Genomic DNA, 19,249 nt, shown 5'->3' with positions numbered 1-19,249 from the left:
CTGAACCTCCTGAATACCACAGAGATCCAGGCGGTACCGTTCCAGCTCCCGACAGAGGAGTGGCAGCCTCTCCTCCGCAATGAGCGTTCGAACATTTCACGTGGCCACCCGCAGTCGTTTTTTGTTGCTTCTGGAGGAGCCCTGAGCATAAAAATTCCGTCTCCTGGCTCCGCCAAATGGGATTTGGCCAGGAGACGTCATAGACGCCTGGCCCCCCGGGGCCTCCAGCACAAGCTTAATTATATATTTTAGACGTGGTTTTGTAGTAATTCTTTGAAGGTGGAGGGATTACCAACCCATTGCACTCGTTCAGAGCCCCCTATTTGGCCTCTGTCGTGGTTACAAACGACATGAGGGGAATGGCCAATCTAAATTGGCCCTCCCTCCACGGCACTGCTCACCACAACGTTGCTGTCCGGCACCAACGAGGAGGTACACACAGACACACACACGTGCGCACGCACACACACGAGTGTGTAGTTGTTATTGTGACCTGCAGAGCGGTGGCACATTGTTAGTGCGCCACGCTATGCACTCAGCAATTCGAGTTTGATTCCTGCACGTGGCCATCAACGGGGACAGCGAATATAGGAACTGGACCTGGGCCTTCTCTCGGTCGACTCAGCCAAAAATTCTGTACCTGATGGTGTGTGTGGATATCAGCACTCTGGAGACAATAAAGGCGGCCGGGCGCGGTGCTGGTCACCCACCCCCTCGTGTGCCATGCTGGCCTTCATAGGTGCTGCCATTAGTTATCACTCTGGTCACGAAGGTTACATTGTTAGCTTAAATTAAACAATGTATCTTATCTGCTGGGAGGCTCAATGGTGGAGCGGGCAGCTCTCAGCGATCGCAAGGTCATGAGTTCAATTATTGGTTATGGGGGGGAGGGGAGGTGTGGGGGTGACTTCAGCCCATCGTCCATCCGTTGCACCCTCCAGGGGTCGATAAATTGAGCACCACTTTGTATGGGGGGGGGGGTAGATCAACAAACACCATTGCGCCGATTCCGCTCATCCTCGCAGCAGCAGCAGTGGCGGCTTTTGGCTGGGCCATCAAAACAAAGACAGTGGTCACCGCATCGTCGCGCGGCACTTTCAAATGTGCTTCTGTGGCCGTTTGGAATGCACTTCTCTTCCGATATTAAGAAGCCACTGGAGCCATGTGCTTTTATATCATCATCTATATTCAAATCGCTTTTTTTTAGAACTGATTTAGTGTTTAGTTTGTTGTCCTCCCCCCCGGCACCCCCGATTAGCGCAGTGGGCTACGTACGGTGCGAAAGAAGTTCAACGCATAGTACATACAACATCAGTGGTCGTCCTTCCTATGAAGACGCTTAATTGGCCACCGCCATAGGAATGTGGAATAACCAGATCTGGCTCTGCGGGGTGGGCTGAAACGAGGAGATGAGCACCACAGCACCTCAATGGGGCTCATCTGACCAGGCAGGAAATCAGTGTAGCTTTAAATAATTAAATAAACAACCGCTAACGGTTCAGGTAATGGGCCCACTTCATGATGGCACATGCCGTAGATAGCTTTACGATTCCTTTGTTTTAATCACTGGTGCCCCCCACTCCCAACCCACCCCACTCCCCATGTCTCTATACCCCCCCCCCACCGCCCCGACTGTTGCAGACCGCTCGCAGGTTTCCTGGGAGGGCCCCATCGTGGGCCCCCATGGCAGCCGCCAACCCCAGCCACGGCAACAGCCTCCTGGCAGCCGGGGGTCAGGGAGCCTCCATGGTCCCCCGCGCCTGTCCCCCTCGGACTTCTCCTTCATCAAGGTGCTGGGCAAGGGCAGCTTCGGAAAGGTGCGTGGCGATTCGTTCATCCGCTCATTCACACGCTCAAATCGCTTTCTCGATCGCTCGCTCGATCGCTCGCTCGATCGCTCGATCGCTCGCTCGATCGCTCGCTCGATCGCTCGCTCGATCGCTCGATCGCTCGCTCGATCGCTCGCTCGATCGCTCGCTCGATCGCTCGCTCGATCGCTCGCTCGATCGCTCGCTCGATCGCTCGCTCGATCGCTCGATCGCCCGCTCGGTCGCCCGCTCGGTCGCCCGCTCGGTCGCCCGCTCGGTCGCCCGCTCGGTCGCCCGCTCGGTCGCCCGCTCGGTCGCCCGCTCGGTCGCCCGCTCGGTCGCCCGCTCGGTCGCCCGCTCGGTCGCCCGCTCGGTCGCCCGCTCGGTCGCCCGCTCGGTCGCCCGCTCGGTCGCCCGCTCGGTCGCCCGCTCGGTCGCCCGCTCGATCGCCCGCTCGATCGCCCGCTCGATCGCCCGCTCGATCGCCCGCTCGATCGCCCGCTCGATCGCCCGCTCGATCGCCCGCTCGATCGCTCGATCGCTCGCTCGATCGCTCGCTCGATCGCTCGCTCGATCGCTCGATCGCTCGCTCGATCGCTCGCTCGATCGCTCGCTCGATCGCTCGATCGCTCGCTCGATCGCTCGCTCGATCGCTCGATCGCTCGTTCGATCGCTCGATCGCTCGTTCGATCGCTCGATCGCTCGTTCGATCGCTCACTCGCTCACTCGCGCATTCACAGAGTTGCTCACTCAGTCGCTCGGTCGTTCATTGGATCAATCGCTCACTCGCTCAGTCACGGAGTCACTCTCTCAGTCTTTCGTTCGGTCATGGGCTTGATCGTTCACTCGCTCATTCATGGAGTCGCTAGCTCAATCCTTCATTCGCTCGTTGGTTCATTCGTTCACTCGCTCATTCACGGAGTCACTCTCTCAGTCCTTTGTTTGCTCATTGGCTCAATCGTTCACTTGCTCATTCATGGAGTCGCTTGCTCAGTTATTCGTTCAGTCATTGGCTCGATCGCTCACTCGCTCAGAGTTTCGTTCACTTGTTGGCTCGATCGCTCACTCACTCATTCTTGAAGTCGCTCGCTCAGTCCTTCATTCAGTTGTTCGCTAGCTTGATCACTTAATCGTTTATCCCTGAAATAACGCCAAATAAATATTAAATATTCTCAAATACAATTGTCGGCATTTGCAGAACACGCATGCTACTACTGGCCAAGACTAATTAGAAAATCTATCAAAATTCAGAAAAGTAAAAATAATTTTAATCTTTCTGATAGCTACACGATTAGTGCTACTTGGAAGCGAATTATTAAGTAACACAATGATTAACTGCATGCCTTTACAGGTCACCAACGTGGTTGATGGTAATTAACTGTGAACAGCCAATAATAGGAACTGTGTAACCTCTTCATACGCTCATAATTAACATAACGTACATAATGATTTTAAGCTTTCGTAACTGCAGGAATCCATACTCTTTTGTTCTTTCGGTAAAGTCGCGTAGGTAGAAAAATAATAGATCACGACGTTTCGATCGCAACACAAGCAATCGTCATCAGGTGGGACAACCACAGCAAGAAAAAACTGCTGAAGTAGGCGAGAGATCTGCCGTGGCACGAGGTTATATAGGCCTCGGTAGTAGGGGGGGAGAGATGAGGTGGGGTGAGAGAGGGGGCGGGGCAGAAAGTGGACCCCGCGGCAGCACTGTAAAGATCGGCTGCAGGGGGGGGAGAAAGAATGGGGGGAGGAGGCGGGGCAGAAAGTGGGCTCCGCGGCAGCATCCGGGTCACTGGGGTACTGGATTAGAGATCGGAGAGAGATGCACACAGAGAGAGAGAAAGACACAGAGAGAGTCGGAAATAACAGCTGACATAGGCAGGTAGGATGGAAACATCACAGTCAGTTAAGACTTTACCTGGTTAATAACGTCCTTCCAATGATTGCTCAGTTTGTACCCATCTTCTCGGTTAAAGTTGTGCCCGTGTTTATATATCTGGATAGCTTCATGAACAAATATCTGATAATAACCGGTGGGTTTGCAGAGTACTTCGTCTTCGAAAAGTCAATTTCGTGTGAGCCCACAGTGTTAAAACAATGATCAACAACGGCAGAGGTATTGGTCCTACCGTGTTTCAGATCTGCTTGCAGCCGATTTCTCTAGTGCTGCCGCGGTGGTCCACTTCACTCCAGTGACCCGGGTGCTGCCGCGGGGTCCACTTTCTGCCCCGCCCCCTCTCTCCCCCCCTCTCTCCCCCCCTCCCCCTTCTCTCTCTCCCCCTACTACCCAGACCTATATATAACCTCGTGCCACGGCAGATCTCTCGCCTACTTCAGCAGTTTTTTCTTGCTGTAGTTGTCCCACCTGATGACGATTGCTTGTGTTGCGATCGAAACGTCGTGATCTATTATTTTTCTACCTACGTGACTTTACCGAAAGAACAAAAGAGTATAATGTACATGCACAATGTATGTTGATTACCTGTGAATAACCAGACTAATAAGAGGTATCCATTGGTATTCATGACTACATTAACCACCTCTCTGGTCTTCGCACCTGATTTGCTGAGTGACAACATCAACATTTATCCCTGCCCGTCCATTTAAGACCACAACAGGAGGAGGATTTCTCCACAACTCTCTGGCTGTCGCCTAATGAGGCCAGTTTGTTGTAATTACCGACAAAATGTCACCAGGTACTCGAATTGTAAATGTTGTATTGGGTTTATTCCCCAACACACAACAGGTTAGTACTGAACTAGTTACTAATGGGCATGTTTTGTTACTAATTGGTTGTGTAGGGTGGTGGCGGGTTTAATGACACAAGCGGATGTTTAGCGGGACTGTGTGCACGCGAGCGCATGTACAGAGGGGCTGTGTGCGCGCGAGTGGCTGTGCAGGTGATGCTGGCGGAGATGAAGGGCCCGCGGAGCCCGGCTGCCGCGTACTTCGCCGTCAAGGTCCTCAAGAAGGACGTGGTGCTGATGGACGACGACGTGGAGTGCACCATGATCGAGAAGAGGGTGCTGGCCCTGGCCTGGGAGCACCCCTTCCTCACCCACTTGTGTGGCACCTTCCAGACCAAGGTGCCACCCACCCACTCACCCAGCCACTCACCCAGCCACTCACCCCTTCCTCACCCACCTGTGTGGCACATTCCAGGCCAGGGTGCCACCCAGCCACTTACCCAACCACTCACCCAGCCACTCACTCACTCACCCAGCCACTCACTCACCCAGCTAGTCACTCTTACCTCACCCACTTGTGTGGCACCTTCCAGACCAAGGTGCCACCCACTCAATGGCCAACCTCACCTAAGCATCCACCCACCAACCCACCCAGGCAGCCAACTGCCCACCCACCGCTCCACCCATTCACCCACCCACTCGCCTACCCAGCCACTCACCCACCCCTCCACTGGCCTCATCCTCTTATGGGCATGGGTAGAGCGAACGTAAAAACATTTTTTTATGTTACCAGGTAAGATGCAACTGAGCTATGTTCCTTTTTCAGAAGCGACCTGGCTATCCCAAATAATAGCTCAACCAAGTGATGGCTTATCATGACGTGGAAATGTATCACAGTGACATACTGTTGTATCTATGCCCTGTTTTCCCAAAATTAATATTAAGAATAATTAGGGAAAAAAAAAAAATATTGTGTTTTTTTAAATATCTATATATTTTTTATTTATTAAATAATGATAACAGCCCCTACTCCTCACAAGCACACCAGGAATCTGTGAAACGGGGAGGGCCATTAAACGGCAAGATTTCAGAGCACAGAGAGGTCAGAGACATCCAGATGGACAAAAGGTCGATGGCCTAACCTTCCCAAGACGTCTGGAGATGCACGGATATCGTGCAGAGCAGAGAAAAACAACTGTTGCAACTGGCGTTTTCTTTAACGTTTTCCTTAACGAAAAGTAGAAACTTAACAAAAGAATCAACCATTCTACAATAGGGGCTTTTTATTAGATATTCCCTTATATTACTCGTAATTCACCGCATATATATTATTTTGTATTGTATGTTTCTATCTACATGACCTTACCAAAAACTAAAGAATACGAATTCCAGAAAGCTTAAGTGGAAACTTAGTTACACTTAACCTCAGGACATTAAAATATAACTCAGAATAAAACACCAATCCCTGAAAACAAACGCATAACCAAACTTGGCAAAGCCATCAAAATAATGATGTAACGAGGATCATTACGAATATTCATTAAACATAGACCGAATAATAACCACGATATACTAAGACCGAGGGAACTCATAAGAAATATCAAGAATAAATGTAACACACAGGACCACATAAATGTATTGCAAAAATCTCCTCAACCACCTTTGTCTCCAACGGTCCGGCACAAACAGATGGCACCATAAATACTTTAGGGGGTTAGAAAGGGTCACGAGGAGGGGTCGGGAGGCTGTCTGGTTTGTTTTTTTCGGTTTGTTGTTTGTTTTCCTCTCGCAAGAGACGCGCAGAGAGGAGAGGGTGTCCACGTTTTTGAGTTTAAACACAAGCGCACATCACGAATGAGTAGTCTGGTTCGAGTCACGCTCAGACTCGGGACTCGGCTTGCGACGCAGCGTTGCGACGGGGCTCGCAAGGGAGCTGGGGCGCGTCGTGCCTCGAGGAGAGATGGGACGACTAGGGGTCGTTAGGGCAGAAGTCTGAGTTCAACCTGGGTCGAGGCTGGGTTTCAGAAGTGCTCCGGCTGGCGGAGCGTCGTGAGGGAGCAAACACCGATACCGACGGCCGGTGTCGTTTCTCGCAGAACAAAGTGGCGAGGTGTGGTTAAGTGCGAGTGAAGCTGGCAGCTGCACGAACAAAGGAAAGCACGGAGAAGAGAGAGTGACGAGTGACAACAAGCAATCAACCTGTAGAAAGGGCGGAAATCGCCAAGCGTCGACCAAGCGAGCATCGAAAAGGACGAGCAGCAGCGGATGAGCAACAAGAGCCATCGTTCATCGCCAGAGCACTCCAAGCCAGTGAGCGCTCCAAGCCAGTGAGCGCACACAGCCGCGTCGTCCAGAGCCCGAGCCAACACAGCCTGAAGTAAGGGCGGGTGTCCGTGTGAAGTTGGCAGCGATCATCCAGCAGTGGAGAAGACTGGAGCTGCCACCAAGAGAGAAAGAGAGCGCTATCGAATGCGCCGTGTGTTTGATACACACACACACTGACCAACACCCAGTGAGAACAGACAAGACGTCCAGCAGCGACGACGGAATCATCGTGCACCACGACGGCGAGCGTCGTAGCGACGCCGCTCAATCTAGCAGCGGAGAGAGAGTGCACGAACAGCACCAAGCCCGGGCGCTATCAAGCGCCAAACAACCAAGTTTTCTTAAGGAGCGTCGTGCCGACGCCACTCATCTAGCAGTAGAGAGAGAGAGCACACGAGTGGCACCAAGCCCCCGGAACCATCAAGCGCCAAGCAAGCAAGTTTCTTCAAGGAACATCGTGCCAACGCCGCTCAATCCAGCAGTGGAGAGAGGGAGCAGCACGGGCTCGCTGCGGCCACGCCCAAGCGAGAGGAACCTCTCTGGCTGCTGGTTGTATCCTCCCCCACCCCACAAGCTCCGACACAGCGCCCTGCCTCTGCTTAAAATATTAATTTTACAAGGGGACAACGCACACACAACACGCACACGAATAAGACTTTCAAAAAGTTATCTTTGTGTTTCAAAAAGGGTTGCCATTTCAAGGTGGTGCGTTCAATATCAACTGATCGTGCAAAGCAGTTGCTGCCGTTGAGTTACATGTGTAATGCGGGCGTAAACGGCCTCGCGGATATGACGTCATGGGGGGGAGCAGTTAGGTCACGTAGGAGAGAGGGGTGAGGTCTTAAGGGAGAGATACCGGAAGATTCGGGAAAGGGTGGGAGATAGAGTTAGAGTGAGGCCACGCAGGGCGGAGGTCGAGGAGTGGCGAGATCGCCACACACACACAGAGTAAGACTTGGCACCGTCGGCCAGCGGTGACCAAGTGCGGAGGAACGACGGGCAGCGGTGGAGCTGCAGTGAGGGCAGCCGGAGGACTGCACAGGGGATCTGCAGCGGAGCTGCAGAGGTGTGGAGGCTACGGGAGCGAGGGCAGCTACGGAGCTGCCAAGGGGAGAGCTCTGAGCGAGGGCCGTGTGGGACAAGTGTAAGAACCCGAATAAAGGACAACGGAGACAGACCCAGGATCGAGTCCTTTATTACACTGGTGTCAGAAGTGAAATGGCATGTCAAAACAGCTCAGAAGAAAGAATATTCCTGCGCCATCATCTGCTACATCTTCCGACGACGACGACCTTCCTCGGGCGGTCGACCTGCCTGCGATGGAGGAGGAGATCCGTGCAGGAACAAGTGCGGGTCCGGGAGTCCAAGATGTCGCCGCGTCGGTGGACCCATCTGCACCAGAGGACGCGGATTGGCGATGGAGGCAGATGGCGGCGCAGCTGGAGACACTGAAAATTGTGCTCGCACAATTGTGCGAGCTCGTCACGCCGAGGACGGCGTTGGGGAGAGCCGCTGTCGGCGCCATTGGCCACGCGGCAAGAAGACGCCATCTTGGGCGTGGCAGGAGAAGAACGGCGGGAAGCCGCCATCTTGCGCTCTCCGCAGCGAGAGGCCGCCATCTTGAACACGTTGCGATGCGACGCCATTTTGAATATGCCGCCTGGTGAGTCATCGGCTGAGGACGGTGCAACAAGGAGTCGCAGTCGTCATCTCACGACCGTTAAAGAATTCTCCATTGGGGGCGATTGGAGTGCTTTCGCCTGCAGATTTCTGGCGGCGGTACGCTCAGCAAGGTGGACGGACGCTGAGGCATTGGAGGTTTTACCGACTCTTCTCGATGACGAGTCGGTGAGATTCTTCCACTCTATAAAGGCCGAGAAGAAGAAAACATTGAGAGGAGTTTTTCGACGAGATGGCAGATGCATATGAGCCACCGGATGATGCTCATCGCCGGTTTGTTCAACGTCAGCGAGCCGGTGGCATACAGGGGTGCGGTATTGGAGTTGGCCATGGCTGCATACCCGGAGACGGAGCCTGACCTGCTCGAACCTCTCATCTTGGGTAAGATGCTCGAGCTGTCCCGGGATTTGGGGATTCCTATGCCGGTGTGTGGCCACGAAAAGCTCACATCCCGGGCGGCCGCTAAATGTCTTGATGCCCAGTTCAACCTGCGCCGTTGGAAGCAAGTCACGGCGTGGACGGGGGGGCCCATCGTCGAAGGAGGTGCCGCGGGTTGGGATCCCAAGAAGGCGGTGTACGTTCCTGACGGGGGGGGCCCGCAGGAGCTGACAGCCGCCTCTGCTCAGTGGTCGGCCCGCAGTACGCCGGGGCCGCGATCTGCGCCGCCGCCACGGGAGCGTCAGGACGGGGTGCCTGCGGCGCGGCGCAACAACATCGACTTCTTCCGCTGCGGCCGTAAAGGCCATTACGCCAGGGACTGCTGGGCCCGCGTCCCGGGTCCGCCCCAGCAGGAGGCCTCGTCAGCGGACGTGCCACGGAAGGATCCTCCAGGACAGGCAAGTCGGTGCGCACCAGACACCCGGCAAGGCTTGACACCTCACTCATCACCGTTGTCGTGCGATCCGGGTGTTGTTAAATAACGGGGGGAGGCCATCGACTGGGCCACGTCGCTCGGTAACGCAGTGGCGTAAATTGGCACGGCGGGTCGTTGCGGCCGCTACTGGTTCGTCCACTGTACCTGGTTCTATACAAGGGGTGGACATACGTGTGTTAGTGGATTCCGGGGCGTCCGTGACCATTATATCGGATGTCATTTTCCATCTGTTGAACATCCCACCTGAGGCCGTGCGTCCGGTTTACGATTCCTGCATCGCTGCCAACGGGGGTAGCATGGGCATTGTGGGCCAGGTGGACGCTACAATATCTATCGGGGGAGTGTCGGCCTCGGGAATTGTGTTAATTTCGAGGTCCCTCGCGGTTCCTTGCTTGTTGGGAACTGACTTCCTGGCCAAGATGCCCATTCTAATTCGAATTAATCAAAACTGCATTGAATTACCGGGTGGGCGAAAAATTACATTTCTACCGTCGCCCTGGGGGCGACCTGCTCCGGTCGCTCAGGTGCAGGCGCTGTCCGAGGTATCTGTTGATATTCTACCTGGCTCACAGATGCTTATCCCCTTGCGATATCGGAAGCCTGTACCTGGTCGTCAGGGTGCAATTGGGATTTTGTTGTCGCCGTCCGCCACTATAGAGGGCGGAGCGGCGCTCGTTGGGGCGCAAACTATTGTCCGGCCTGACCAGCAGCCGTTTCTGCAGGTGCTTAATGCAAGTACCGAAAATGTGTGTGTGCCAGCTGGTACGGTTGTGGCACATGCCACTACGGCGTTTACGGCACAAGATCATCTGGGCAGCCAGGTCGTGGTTGGTGGTGTTTCAGGTCCTGGTGCCGCTGATAATCGCTGGATCGCCGAATTGTGTGGGGAAAATACTTCCCTTTCCGGTGAACAACGTTGTGCGCTTCGTAAATTATTATTGAGTTATTCTGATGTGTCTAGATCCGACGATTTGGACTTGGGACGCACCTCGTTGCTTTACCATCATATTGACACAGGGGACGCTGCCCCTATTCGGTTGAACTCACATCGGATGAGTCCGGCGGAGTGAGATCAGGTTCGAGGGGCAGTGGATGACATGTTGGCTGCGGACATAATATCTCCATCTAACAGCCCATGGGGCGCGCCTGTTGTTTTGGTTAAAAAGGATGGCAAATTGCGATTTTGTGTCGACTTTCGAAAATTGAATAAAGTGTCTGTGGCAGATGCGTACCCCCTGCCGCGTATGGACGACTCCCTCGATGCCTTGTCGGGGGCGAAGTTTTTTTCAATGCTAGATCTCTCTTCGGGATTCTGGCAGCTTCCCCTTGATGAGCCCTCGCGGGAGAAGACTGCTTTACGTACACCGCAGGGGTTATTCCAATTTAATTGTCTTCCGATGGGGCTGAATGCTGCCCCTGCCACATTTCAAAGGTTGATGGAGTTGGTGTTAACGGGGTTGCAGTGGGAGACATGTCTGATATATTTAGATTATATTATCGTCTTCAGCCGCACATTGATGAGCATTTACTGCGGTTGGAGGCGGTGTTCGCCAGGATGCGTTCCGCAAATTTGAAATTTAAGCCTAAGAAATGTCACCTACTGCAACGGTCCATGCGCTATTTGGGGCATATCGTAAGTGCGGACGGGGTGGCCACGGATCCGGACAAGACAGCATGCGTCCGTGACTGGCCAACCCCGGCCACGGTGGGGGATGTACGTCGCTTTTTGGGGTTTGCCTCATACTATCGGAGGTTTGTTCCGGATTTCGCGACGATCGCGAGGCCCTTGCACCTCCTTACGGGTAAAGGAAGGAAATTTGCTTGGGGACCACCGGAAGAGATGGCGTTTCAGGGCCTGCGCAATCGACTGGCTACGGCACCGACGTTAGATTATCCTGATTTCGATCACCCCTTATTTTCTGGATACGGATGCGAGTGACACGGGCATTGGGGCCGTGTTGTCTCAATCAAAAGGTGGTGTGGAAGGCGTGGTGGCGTATGGTAGCCGGGTTTTGTTTCCCGCAGAAACTCGCTACTGCGTCACACGCAGGGAACTTTTGGCTATTGTTTTCTTTCTCCGCCAATTTGGACCGTATCTCTACGGTCGTTCGTTTATTGTTCGCACGGATCATGCGGCCTTGCAGTATGCTCTTAAGATGGACCAACCATCCGGCCAGTTGGCGCAGTGGTTGGACACGCTGCAAGAATTTTCCTTCCAAATTCACCATCGGAAGGGGGTGCGTCACGCGAATGTGGACGCGCTTTCTAGGTTGCCGCAGCGATCCTCTTGCGCGTGCGCGTCGGGGACGCATAGATGTGCGCCGATTCAGCAACCCCCTCAGCCTGTTGCATTGGCAGTCGACGTGCCTGAAGCTCCAAAGGAGCCGGGACCGGCTGATGGGATTCTGAATCTTCCAAGGGCTGTGTGGATTCGGGAACAAATGTTGGATGGTTCATTGGTCTCGTTACGGAATCAGACTGCGAAAAAGAGTGGGGGACTGGGTACGGGGAGTATGCCGGAAACCGCTCTCCGCGATGGTCTGCTGATGTGGAGGGAAGGGTTACAGGAACGCTGGCGTCTGGTTGTACCGGCATCCTTGCGGTACGAGTTGATTAGGACTCTGCATGGGGACACGCTTTTACATCTGGGGGTGCAGAAGACCCTATTGACGCTGCAGCGAGACTATTTTTGGCACGGCATGACAACGGATGTCGTCGGTCACGTTCGCGCGTGTCCCGAATGTGCCCGGCGAAAACCACCTAAACAACCATATGTGCCGCCCATACAGTCTATTCAGGTGTCTAGAGTTAACGAATTGGTGGCTTTGGACATTTTGGGACCCTTCCCGCCATCCGCTAAGGGAAATAAATACTTGCTAGTTGGGGTGGAGTACCTCTCTCGCTGGCCGATGGCCTGGCCTTTGCCTGACCAGTCAGCGGCGTCTATCACAGACGCCTTTCTATTCGGGTACGTTATGGACAAGGGGGCGCCGGAGAGGCTCCTCACAGACCAAGGCCGTAATTTTTCTTCTAAATTGTTGGGGGAGGTGTGCGCGGCTCTTGGAACTAAAAAGATACGGACATCTCCCTACCACCCGCAAACGGATGGTATGGTCGAAGGGCTAAATCAGACATTGTCCGCCATGTTGTGTCACACCGTGAGTGAAAAACAATCGGATTGAGATTTGCATATCCCTGGGGTACTTTCGGCATACCGAATGACGCCGTATGCAGCTACAGGATATTCACCGTTTTTCCTTATGTATGGTCGCGAGAACGTGCCACCAATGGATGTGCAGTTGGGAACTGGAGTAAGGGGACCTGCTAAGCCTCTTCCTGATTACATTCGGGATACCGTTCGCCGGGTTACTGAGGCATGGGAGGGGGCCCGCATGGCTACTGCCAAAGCCCAGGCCCGGAACGAGCGGTGTGCTCGACGCTCGAAGGGGGAGTGCCCCTGGAAGGTGGGGGACATGGCCTGGCTCCATTGCCCGCAGGTGCGGCCAGGTACCTCTCCTAAATTACACAAGCCATGGCAAGGGCCGGTTCGCCTCATCGAGGTTCCCAACCCACAGTCTGCGCGTGTTCGGTTTGGATCTTGGCGTTGGTTCGTTCACACGTCGCGCTTGAAACCATATGTGGCCCCTCGAAACGATGCGTCATCTCCCGATGTTGCCTTGCCGGGGTCTGTGGCTGCCGACTCATCCTTGCCTGTGCCTGTTGACCTTGCAAGAGCGCCTGTCGTGCCTTTTACAGACAAGCCGGCCGTGACATTGCTGGAGACAGGAGACTCTGCTCGGGGTGTGCCTACCATGGCTGCGGGGACTCCGAGCCCCGCCGCCCTTCCGACCCCGTCGCAGACACGATCGCGACGCACCCCCGACGCTGGGCCTTCAGGGACACGAGACCGGGACGTTGACGGGCCTCCAATAGCGACAGGAGGACTTCATCCTGTCGCTCCTAAAACCCCGTCACGTTCCCGGTCTGCAGGAGGGCCGCCGCCCGTCCGGGACGGACCGGCGACCCGAACGCACTCAAAGTCCCTTACATTTCGTTGAATTTTACTGTTGTGTTTGTTGTTGTTGTTATATTTATTGTATGCTTCGTTGTCCTTGAATGTGTGATGGTTGTGTTGGCTCGCATTACTTGTCTCGTTATTGTTCAGCAGAGGTCGGCTGGATTTTCTCTACGGGGGAGGGTGGTGTAATGCGGGCGTCAACGGCCTCGCGGATATGACGTCATGGGGGGGAGGAGTTAGGTCACGTGGGAGAGAGGGGTGAGGTCTTAAGGGAGAGATACCGGAAGAGATGGGAGAGGGTGGGAGATAGAGTTAGAGTGAGGCCACGCAGGGCGGAGGTCGAGGAGTGGCGAGATCGCCACACACACACAGAGTAAGACTTGGCACCGTCGGCCAGCGGTGACCAAGCGCGGAGGAACGACGGGCAGCGGTGGAGCTGCAGTGAGGGCAGCCGGAGGACTGCACAGGGGATCTGCAGCGGAGCTGCAGAGGTGTGGAGGCTACGGGAGCGAGGGCAGCTACGGAGCTGCCAAGGGGAGAGCTCTGAGCGAGGGCCGTGTGGGACAAGTGTAAGAACCCGAATAAAGGATAACGGAGACAGACCCAGGATCGAGTCCTTTATTACACATGAATAAGAAATGTTTGAGTCTTTTATTTTCATTAATTGCATAATCTTGCCGATGAATCTATTGACGTATACTTTTTCCTTTGCATATTAGAATGTCATATGTTTGTTCAGAATTAAAATTGCTTAACACCAAGTGTTCGAGTGCTTCTTTCCCAGTCCATGCAAAACTGTCTTATTCATAAGAACTGTAACCTGCGATGAGATATGAATTTGGAGACCTAACATAACATAAACACACTAAGATAATCAGTAAATGTTTAATCAAAGATAATTGTTTTATCCCGATTGATACAACTCTGGATAACGAAGCTAAGCCTAATTATCATAACTGCACACATTAACATAATCGCAAGCATCCACATAAATTACTACGATTATCTCCGTGATTATCAAAATTTATGCATATAATTACATACATTATCATAATTTATGCGATTTACGCATTTTTAAAAAATTTATTAATTTTATTATTTTTATCAAAATTTCATAATCCGACATATACAACATAATGGGTGGCTCGCCGGGATTTCTCGCAGACAGTGTTTTGCATGGATGAAGGAACGAATCACTACGTGTTAACCAGAATATTGTGATCCAACATCGCCTTGTGATTGTAAACGGGCGTAAAACAAAACAAAAAACGCACTCTGAGGTTAAACTCCAGAATGGCAGGTTGGAACAAATACAGTGGGATTAAGATAATATCATATCGAACCGATTGCATCCTGTGATAAATGGTGTTAGAGATACGCACTCTGAATCGAAAAATAACAGAATAGCTCGAGTCAAACTGACTACATTCTGTGATACAATTGTTTTATATGCAATCCGAAAGGAAATGTCAAAGTAACTCCTGCCACACTTGAGATGCTAGGATTAGGAGGATTTTTTGAATGGATTGCGGAATACTGGGAACTCGTATTAAAACGTACAGGCAGTTCTTCTACAGAACAGAAAGGGCAGTGAGACATATGAAAAGGGAGCTGCATCGATGACACGAACACACCCCGAGGGAAACTAATTGACTGGATAAAATGTAACGAAGGCGAACACGATGCAAAAACTGCAGGAAAAGCAGGACAGGACTCATGCCTTCCCACACAGGCATACAGACAGGGATGGTGGAATGAGGAAAATTTCGGAAAGGAAACGGGAGAGAAATCGTCTCTAATAAACGAGGTAAAATGTCCCCACACCATCGCAAGGGAGGAGAAATCGGTGCTCGCGACACCAGCAAAACTCACAGACGTTGAGCCACAGAATGAATATGAAAGTAGCAGTACATCACACTCTTGGGTACGTGGACATAGTCCAGGGACAGATTGCACAAAAATTATGGGTATCGATCAAAATATCCTTGTCAAAGAAAATCCTTCACAAGTAGAGAGAAGGGATGGAGAGATACTGATGCAAATAAAAACATGTGGGACTGACATCCTCGCATCTATAGGGAGGCAAAATGTTAAAATAAAGTCGCCAGGATGTGCTCCACTAAGTGCAGAGGCAAAAACTGCAGGAAAATGGCAACACGAGCGACACAGCCCAGACAGCTCACCAAAAAAATGAACGCCGCTAAAACATGCCCGACACAGCACAGATCAAAGTGACAGCTTGTCTGATGATAATTCGTCTGACGATGACTCTGACGATGACCAACTTTCGGAATACTATTTCAACAGTAAACCCCTTAAATTGATGGACAAAGCTCTCGTCAGAATTCCCGATTTTGACCCACAATAAGAACAGGGACACACACACACACACCGCAACAGTAGAAGAGGAGGCAATGATTAGAGGTTTGAGGAGACGGGATGAGAAAGCGAGTCTGTTGAAAAGGAGTTTACATGGAGAATCTATACCATGGGTAAAGTCGCTACCATACAAGATTAGGAATGATTTCAAACAACTGAGCCTGGCAGTGATTCGGAAGTTTGGAGAATATTCGACACTCACTGAGGGGTTTTATGCTGTAAAATCGATGACCCAGGGCATGGACCAAGACCCACATGACTACCTTTTACAATTTAAAAGAGCGTATTACGCAGGCGATGTGAATCGGTACCACGAAGGGGACCATATGTTCAAAATTATGTTTTTTGAATCCTTGAGCCCAGAGATTACAGAAAGTGTGAGAATGGTTTTGAACCCAGAAACAGCCTCCTTACACCGCATAGAAAGCAAGGCGTACATGGCATGGTTATACAGAGCTAAGAATCATAATTCGGATCCAGAACACAGGGAGAGGGATAATGAACCTATCCTCTCCGAAAGAAATAAAAATCACCGAGCAGTCCCACAATGCAGAGAGGAGCGAACACGCACGCACATATGGCAAAATAACCCAGAGAGAGGTTGGCACACGAATGAGAGCGGCACAAAGCCGAACATTCAGGAGAATAGCAGAATGTGGAGGCCAAGGGCAGAATCATATCAGCACCCCATGCCACGACACACGCAAGGTCAAAATTACACACACAGCTGGCGAGATAACCATCTAGCGGGAGGGTGGCACACAGACTGCGGAGGTACGGAGGCAAACATTCAGGAGGTTCGCAGGATGGGAGGTCAAACACAATCGGTCCAATTCCGACCGATTTCCCCACCAGCTAAACCAGGAGGGAATAGAGAAACAAATAGTAAGGAAAAACAAAATGCCTTAACTGAGACACGAAATGCGGCAAAAATACGTGATGAACCACCCACAGTAACTGAGGACGAACTGCCCATGAGCGCCCCACCCGCTGAGTTGAAGCGAAATCCTGGCCCCATTGGAAAATGCAAGCAGGCTGCAAGTGACAGGGCGGACAAATACTGCCATGATCGGGAAACATTAAATGCATACGATGCGGTAGGAAACGCGAGCATTGCTCCCGTAAATGACGCGCAGATCGAATGCAAGGACAGGACTGCATTGAAGTGTGATCGGACGGTAGATAACAGACAAAAAGAAAAACTGGATCGCCCGGAAAAGGGAAAAGCTGCCCAGCACGTCGCAGGAGCGCACGATGGTGGTGCAGGGAGATGGAACACAGAGACACGCCCGGAGGAATGCAGGCGTGAGCCTTTGAATGGAAAACATCCCAATGAAACAAAATATTACGTGGATCGCAGTGCTAAAATGGAGACGAATGTTCATGACATATCGGGAATGGTGTTGGAATCTAACACACTTGTAAAAACAAAGAGGGCAACATTATGAGGCACGGAATTAAATCGACACATTGACTCGGCAAATGAGTGCAAGTGCCACTGACAACAAAGTGCCAAAGTTGGTTGTGTGCGCGAGTTCTGGTTATGTGCAACACAATTTCACACCACACACTCCCACGACGCGAGAGTGTGATAGAGGAAATTACAAAAACGAACCTGAAAACCGTGATCGAAAGATCAAAGCAATAAGCACTACGAACCAAGTTAATGATATTGGGAGATTGCATGAAAGAGTAAAGGATTACTCTAAAATATCTGGCCATGAGAATATTGTTAATGGACAGGAAAAGGCTATAGACGAACCAAGTCTCAAGGACAGTGCGTGGGAAGCAGCATGTCCACATAAAACCAAAAGTGGCAAACCAGATGATACTAACTGGGTAAAAATATGGCAAGGAGGTAACAGGAGGAAAATAACGCATAAATGCGTTCGAAACCACTACCTTGCGTTTCCCAGGAACTAAAAAAAATCATTTTTAATTTAAAAAAAATGTGAATTTTTTTTATAAAAAAAAAATTACAGTAGTTATGATGGATAAGAACCGATGTAACATGTGGTATCGATGTTTAACATTTTGTTTTCTTTGCTTATTTCAAATGTAACCATGCTAAGATTGTGATACGACGCGCGTTGAAAAAAAAAATTAACAGCCGAAACACGAGGGCGGCTGATGGGTTCATAACGGAAAAAGGGGCATTTACTTTGTTTAAAAATTCGCCAGTGGCCAAATCGACCACTGATAATTTTTTAAAGGGCGGATTGTTGCATTTATGCCCTGTTTTCCCAAAATTAATATTAAGAATAATTAGGGCAAAAAAAAAAATTGTGTTTTTTTTTATATCTATATATTTTTTTTATTAAATAATGATAACAGGTCCCTGCGGGGTGGGCTGGTAGGAACGAATAACCAAAGAATATAAACATAATGTATTATTACACTTGTTTAGCCAGGAAAGCCTCACTGAGTGTAAAGGTTTTTGTAGGGTCCTGCCAAGTGTTTGCAGTAGGGGGCGATGTTGCTACACCTAATCGGACGATACGAAGGGAGAGTTTGAGGCCTAGTTCTAGGCATTAGGCCTAGCTGTAGGCTTTAGGCCGCTGTGAGTTAATTTTTAATTTAAATGTTTTAATTATTAATGGAAAAGCTTTAAATTTATATGTTTCTATTTAAAAACATCAGGGAATGTAACATTGTTAAACATTAACTCCCTTTTACACACGCGGGGGTACGATACGAAGGGAGAGTTTGAGGCCTAGTTCTAGGCTTTAGGCCTAGCTGTAGGCTTTAGGCCGCTGTGAGCACATTTTTAATGTAAATGTTTTAATTAAAAGCTATCTCAGGGAATTATAAGGGAATGTTACACTTGTTTAGCCAGGAAAAATGTTTTAATTAAAAGCTATATCAGGGAATTATAACGGAATGTTACACTTGTTTAGCCAGGAAAGCATCACTGAGTCTAAAGGTTTTTGTAGGGTCCTGCCAAGTGTTTGCAGTAGGGGGCGATGTTGCTACACCTAATCGGACATCGGACGGACGGATGGACGGACGATATAATCTATTGTAGGCTGGTTCACTTCGTTCCTACCAGTAACAGCCCCTACTCCTCACAATCACACCAGAAAACGGGGAGGGCCATTAAACGGCAAGATTTCAGAGCACAGAGAGGTCAGAGACATCCAGATGGACTAAATGTCGATGGCCTAACCTTCCCAAGACGTCAGGAGATGCACGGATATCGTGCAGAGCAAAGAAAAACAACCGTTGCAACTCGCGTTTTCTTTAACGTATTACTTAACGAAAGTAGAAACTTAACAAAAGAATCAACCAGCCTACAATAGGGGCTTTTCATTAGATATTTCCTTATATTACTCGTATTCACCGCATATATATTATTTTGTATTGTATGTTTCTATCTACATGACCTTACCAAAAACTAAAGAATACGAATTCCAGAAAGCTTAAGTGGAAACTTAGTTACACTTAACCTCAGGACATTAAAATATAACTCAGAATA

The 19,249-nt window shown here is 50.8% G+C and overlaps 1 protein-coding gene across 1 annotated transcript in view; it reads left to right on the top strand.

Annotated features, from left to right (window-relative positions):
- Window positions 1-19,249, top strand: part of LOC144731179 (protein kinase C delta type-like) — a 77,426-nt gene that overhangs the window by 41,901 nt on the left and 16,276 nt on the right. The window contains exons 12-13 of the mRNA XM_078612144.1: window positions 1,642-1,817; window positions 4,712-4,897. Of these exons, the coding sequence (XP_078468270.1) occupies window positions 1,642-1,817; window positions 4,712-4,897 (362 nt within the window). The remainder of the gene's footprint in view (window positions 1-1,641; window positions 1,818-4,711; window positions 4,898-19,249) is intronic.

This window comes from Lampetra planeri, chromosome 38, assembly GCF_965212315.1.
Source record: "Lampetra planeri chromosome 38, kcLamPlan1.2.h2, whole genome shotgun sequence".
Taxonomy (NCBI): domain Eukaryota; kingdom Metazoa; phylum Chordata; class Hyperoartia; order Petromyzontiformes; family Petromyzontidae; genus Lampetra; species Lampetra planeri.
The sequence above is the reverse complement of the archived record's forward strand: the minus strand, read 5'-3'. Positions and strand labels throughout refer to the sequence as shown.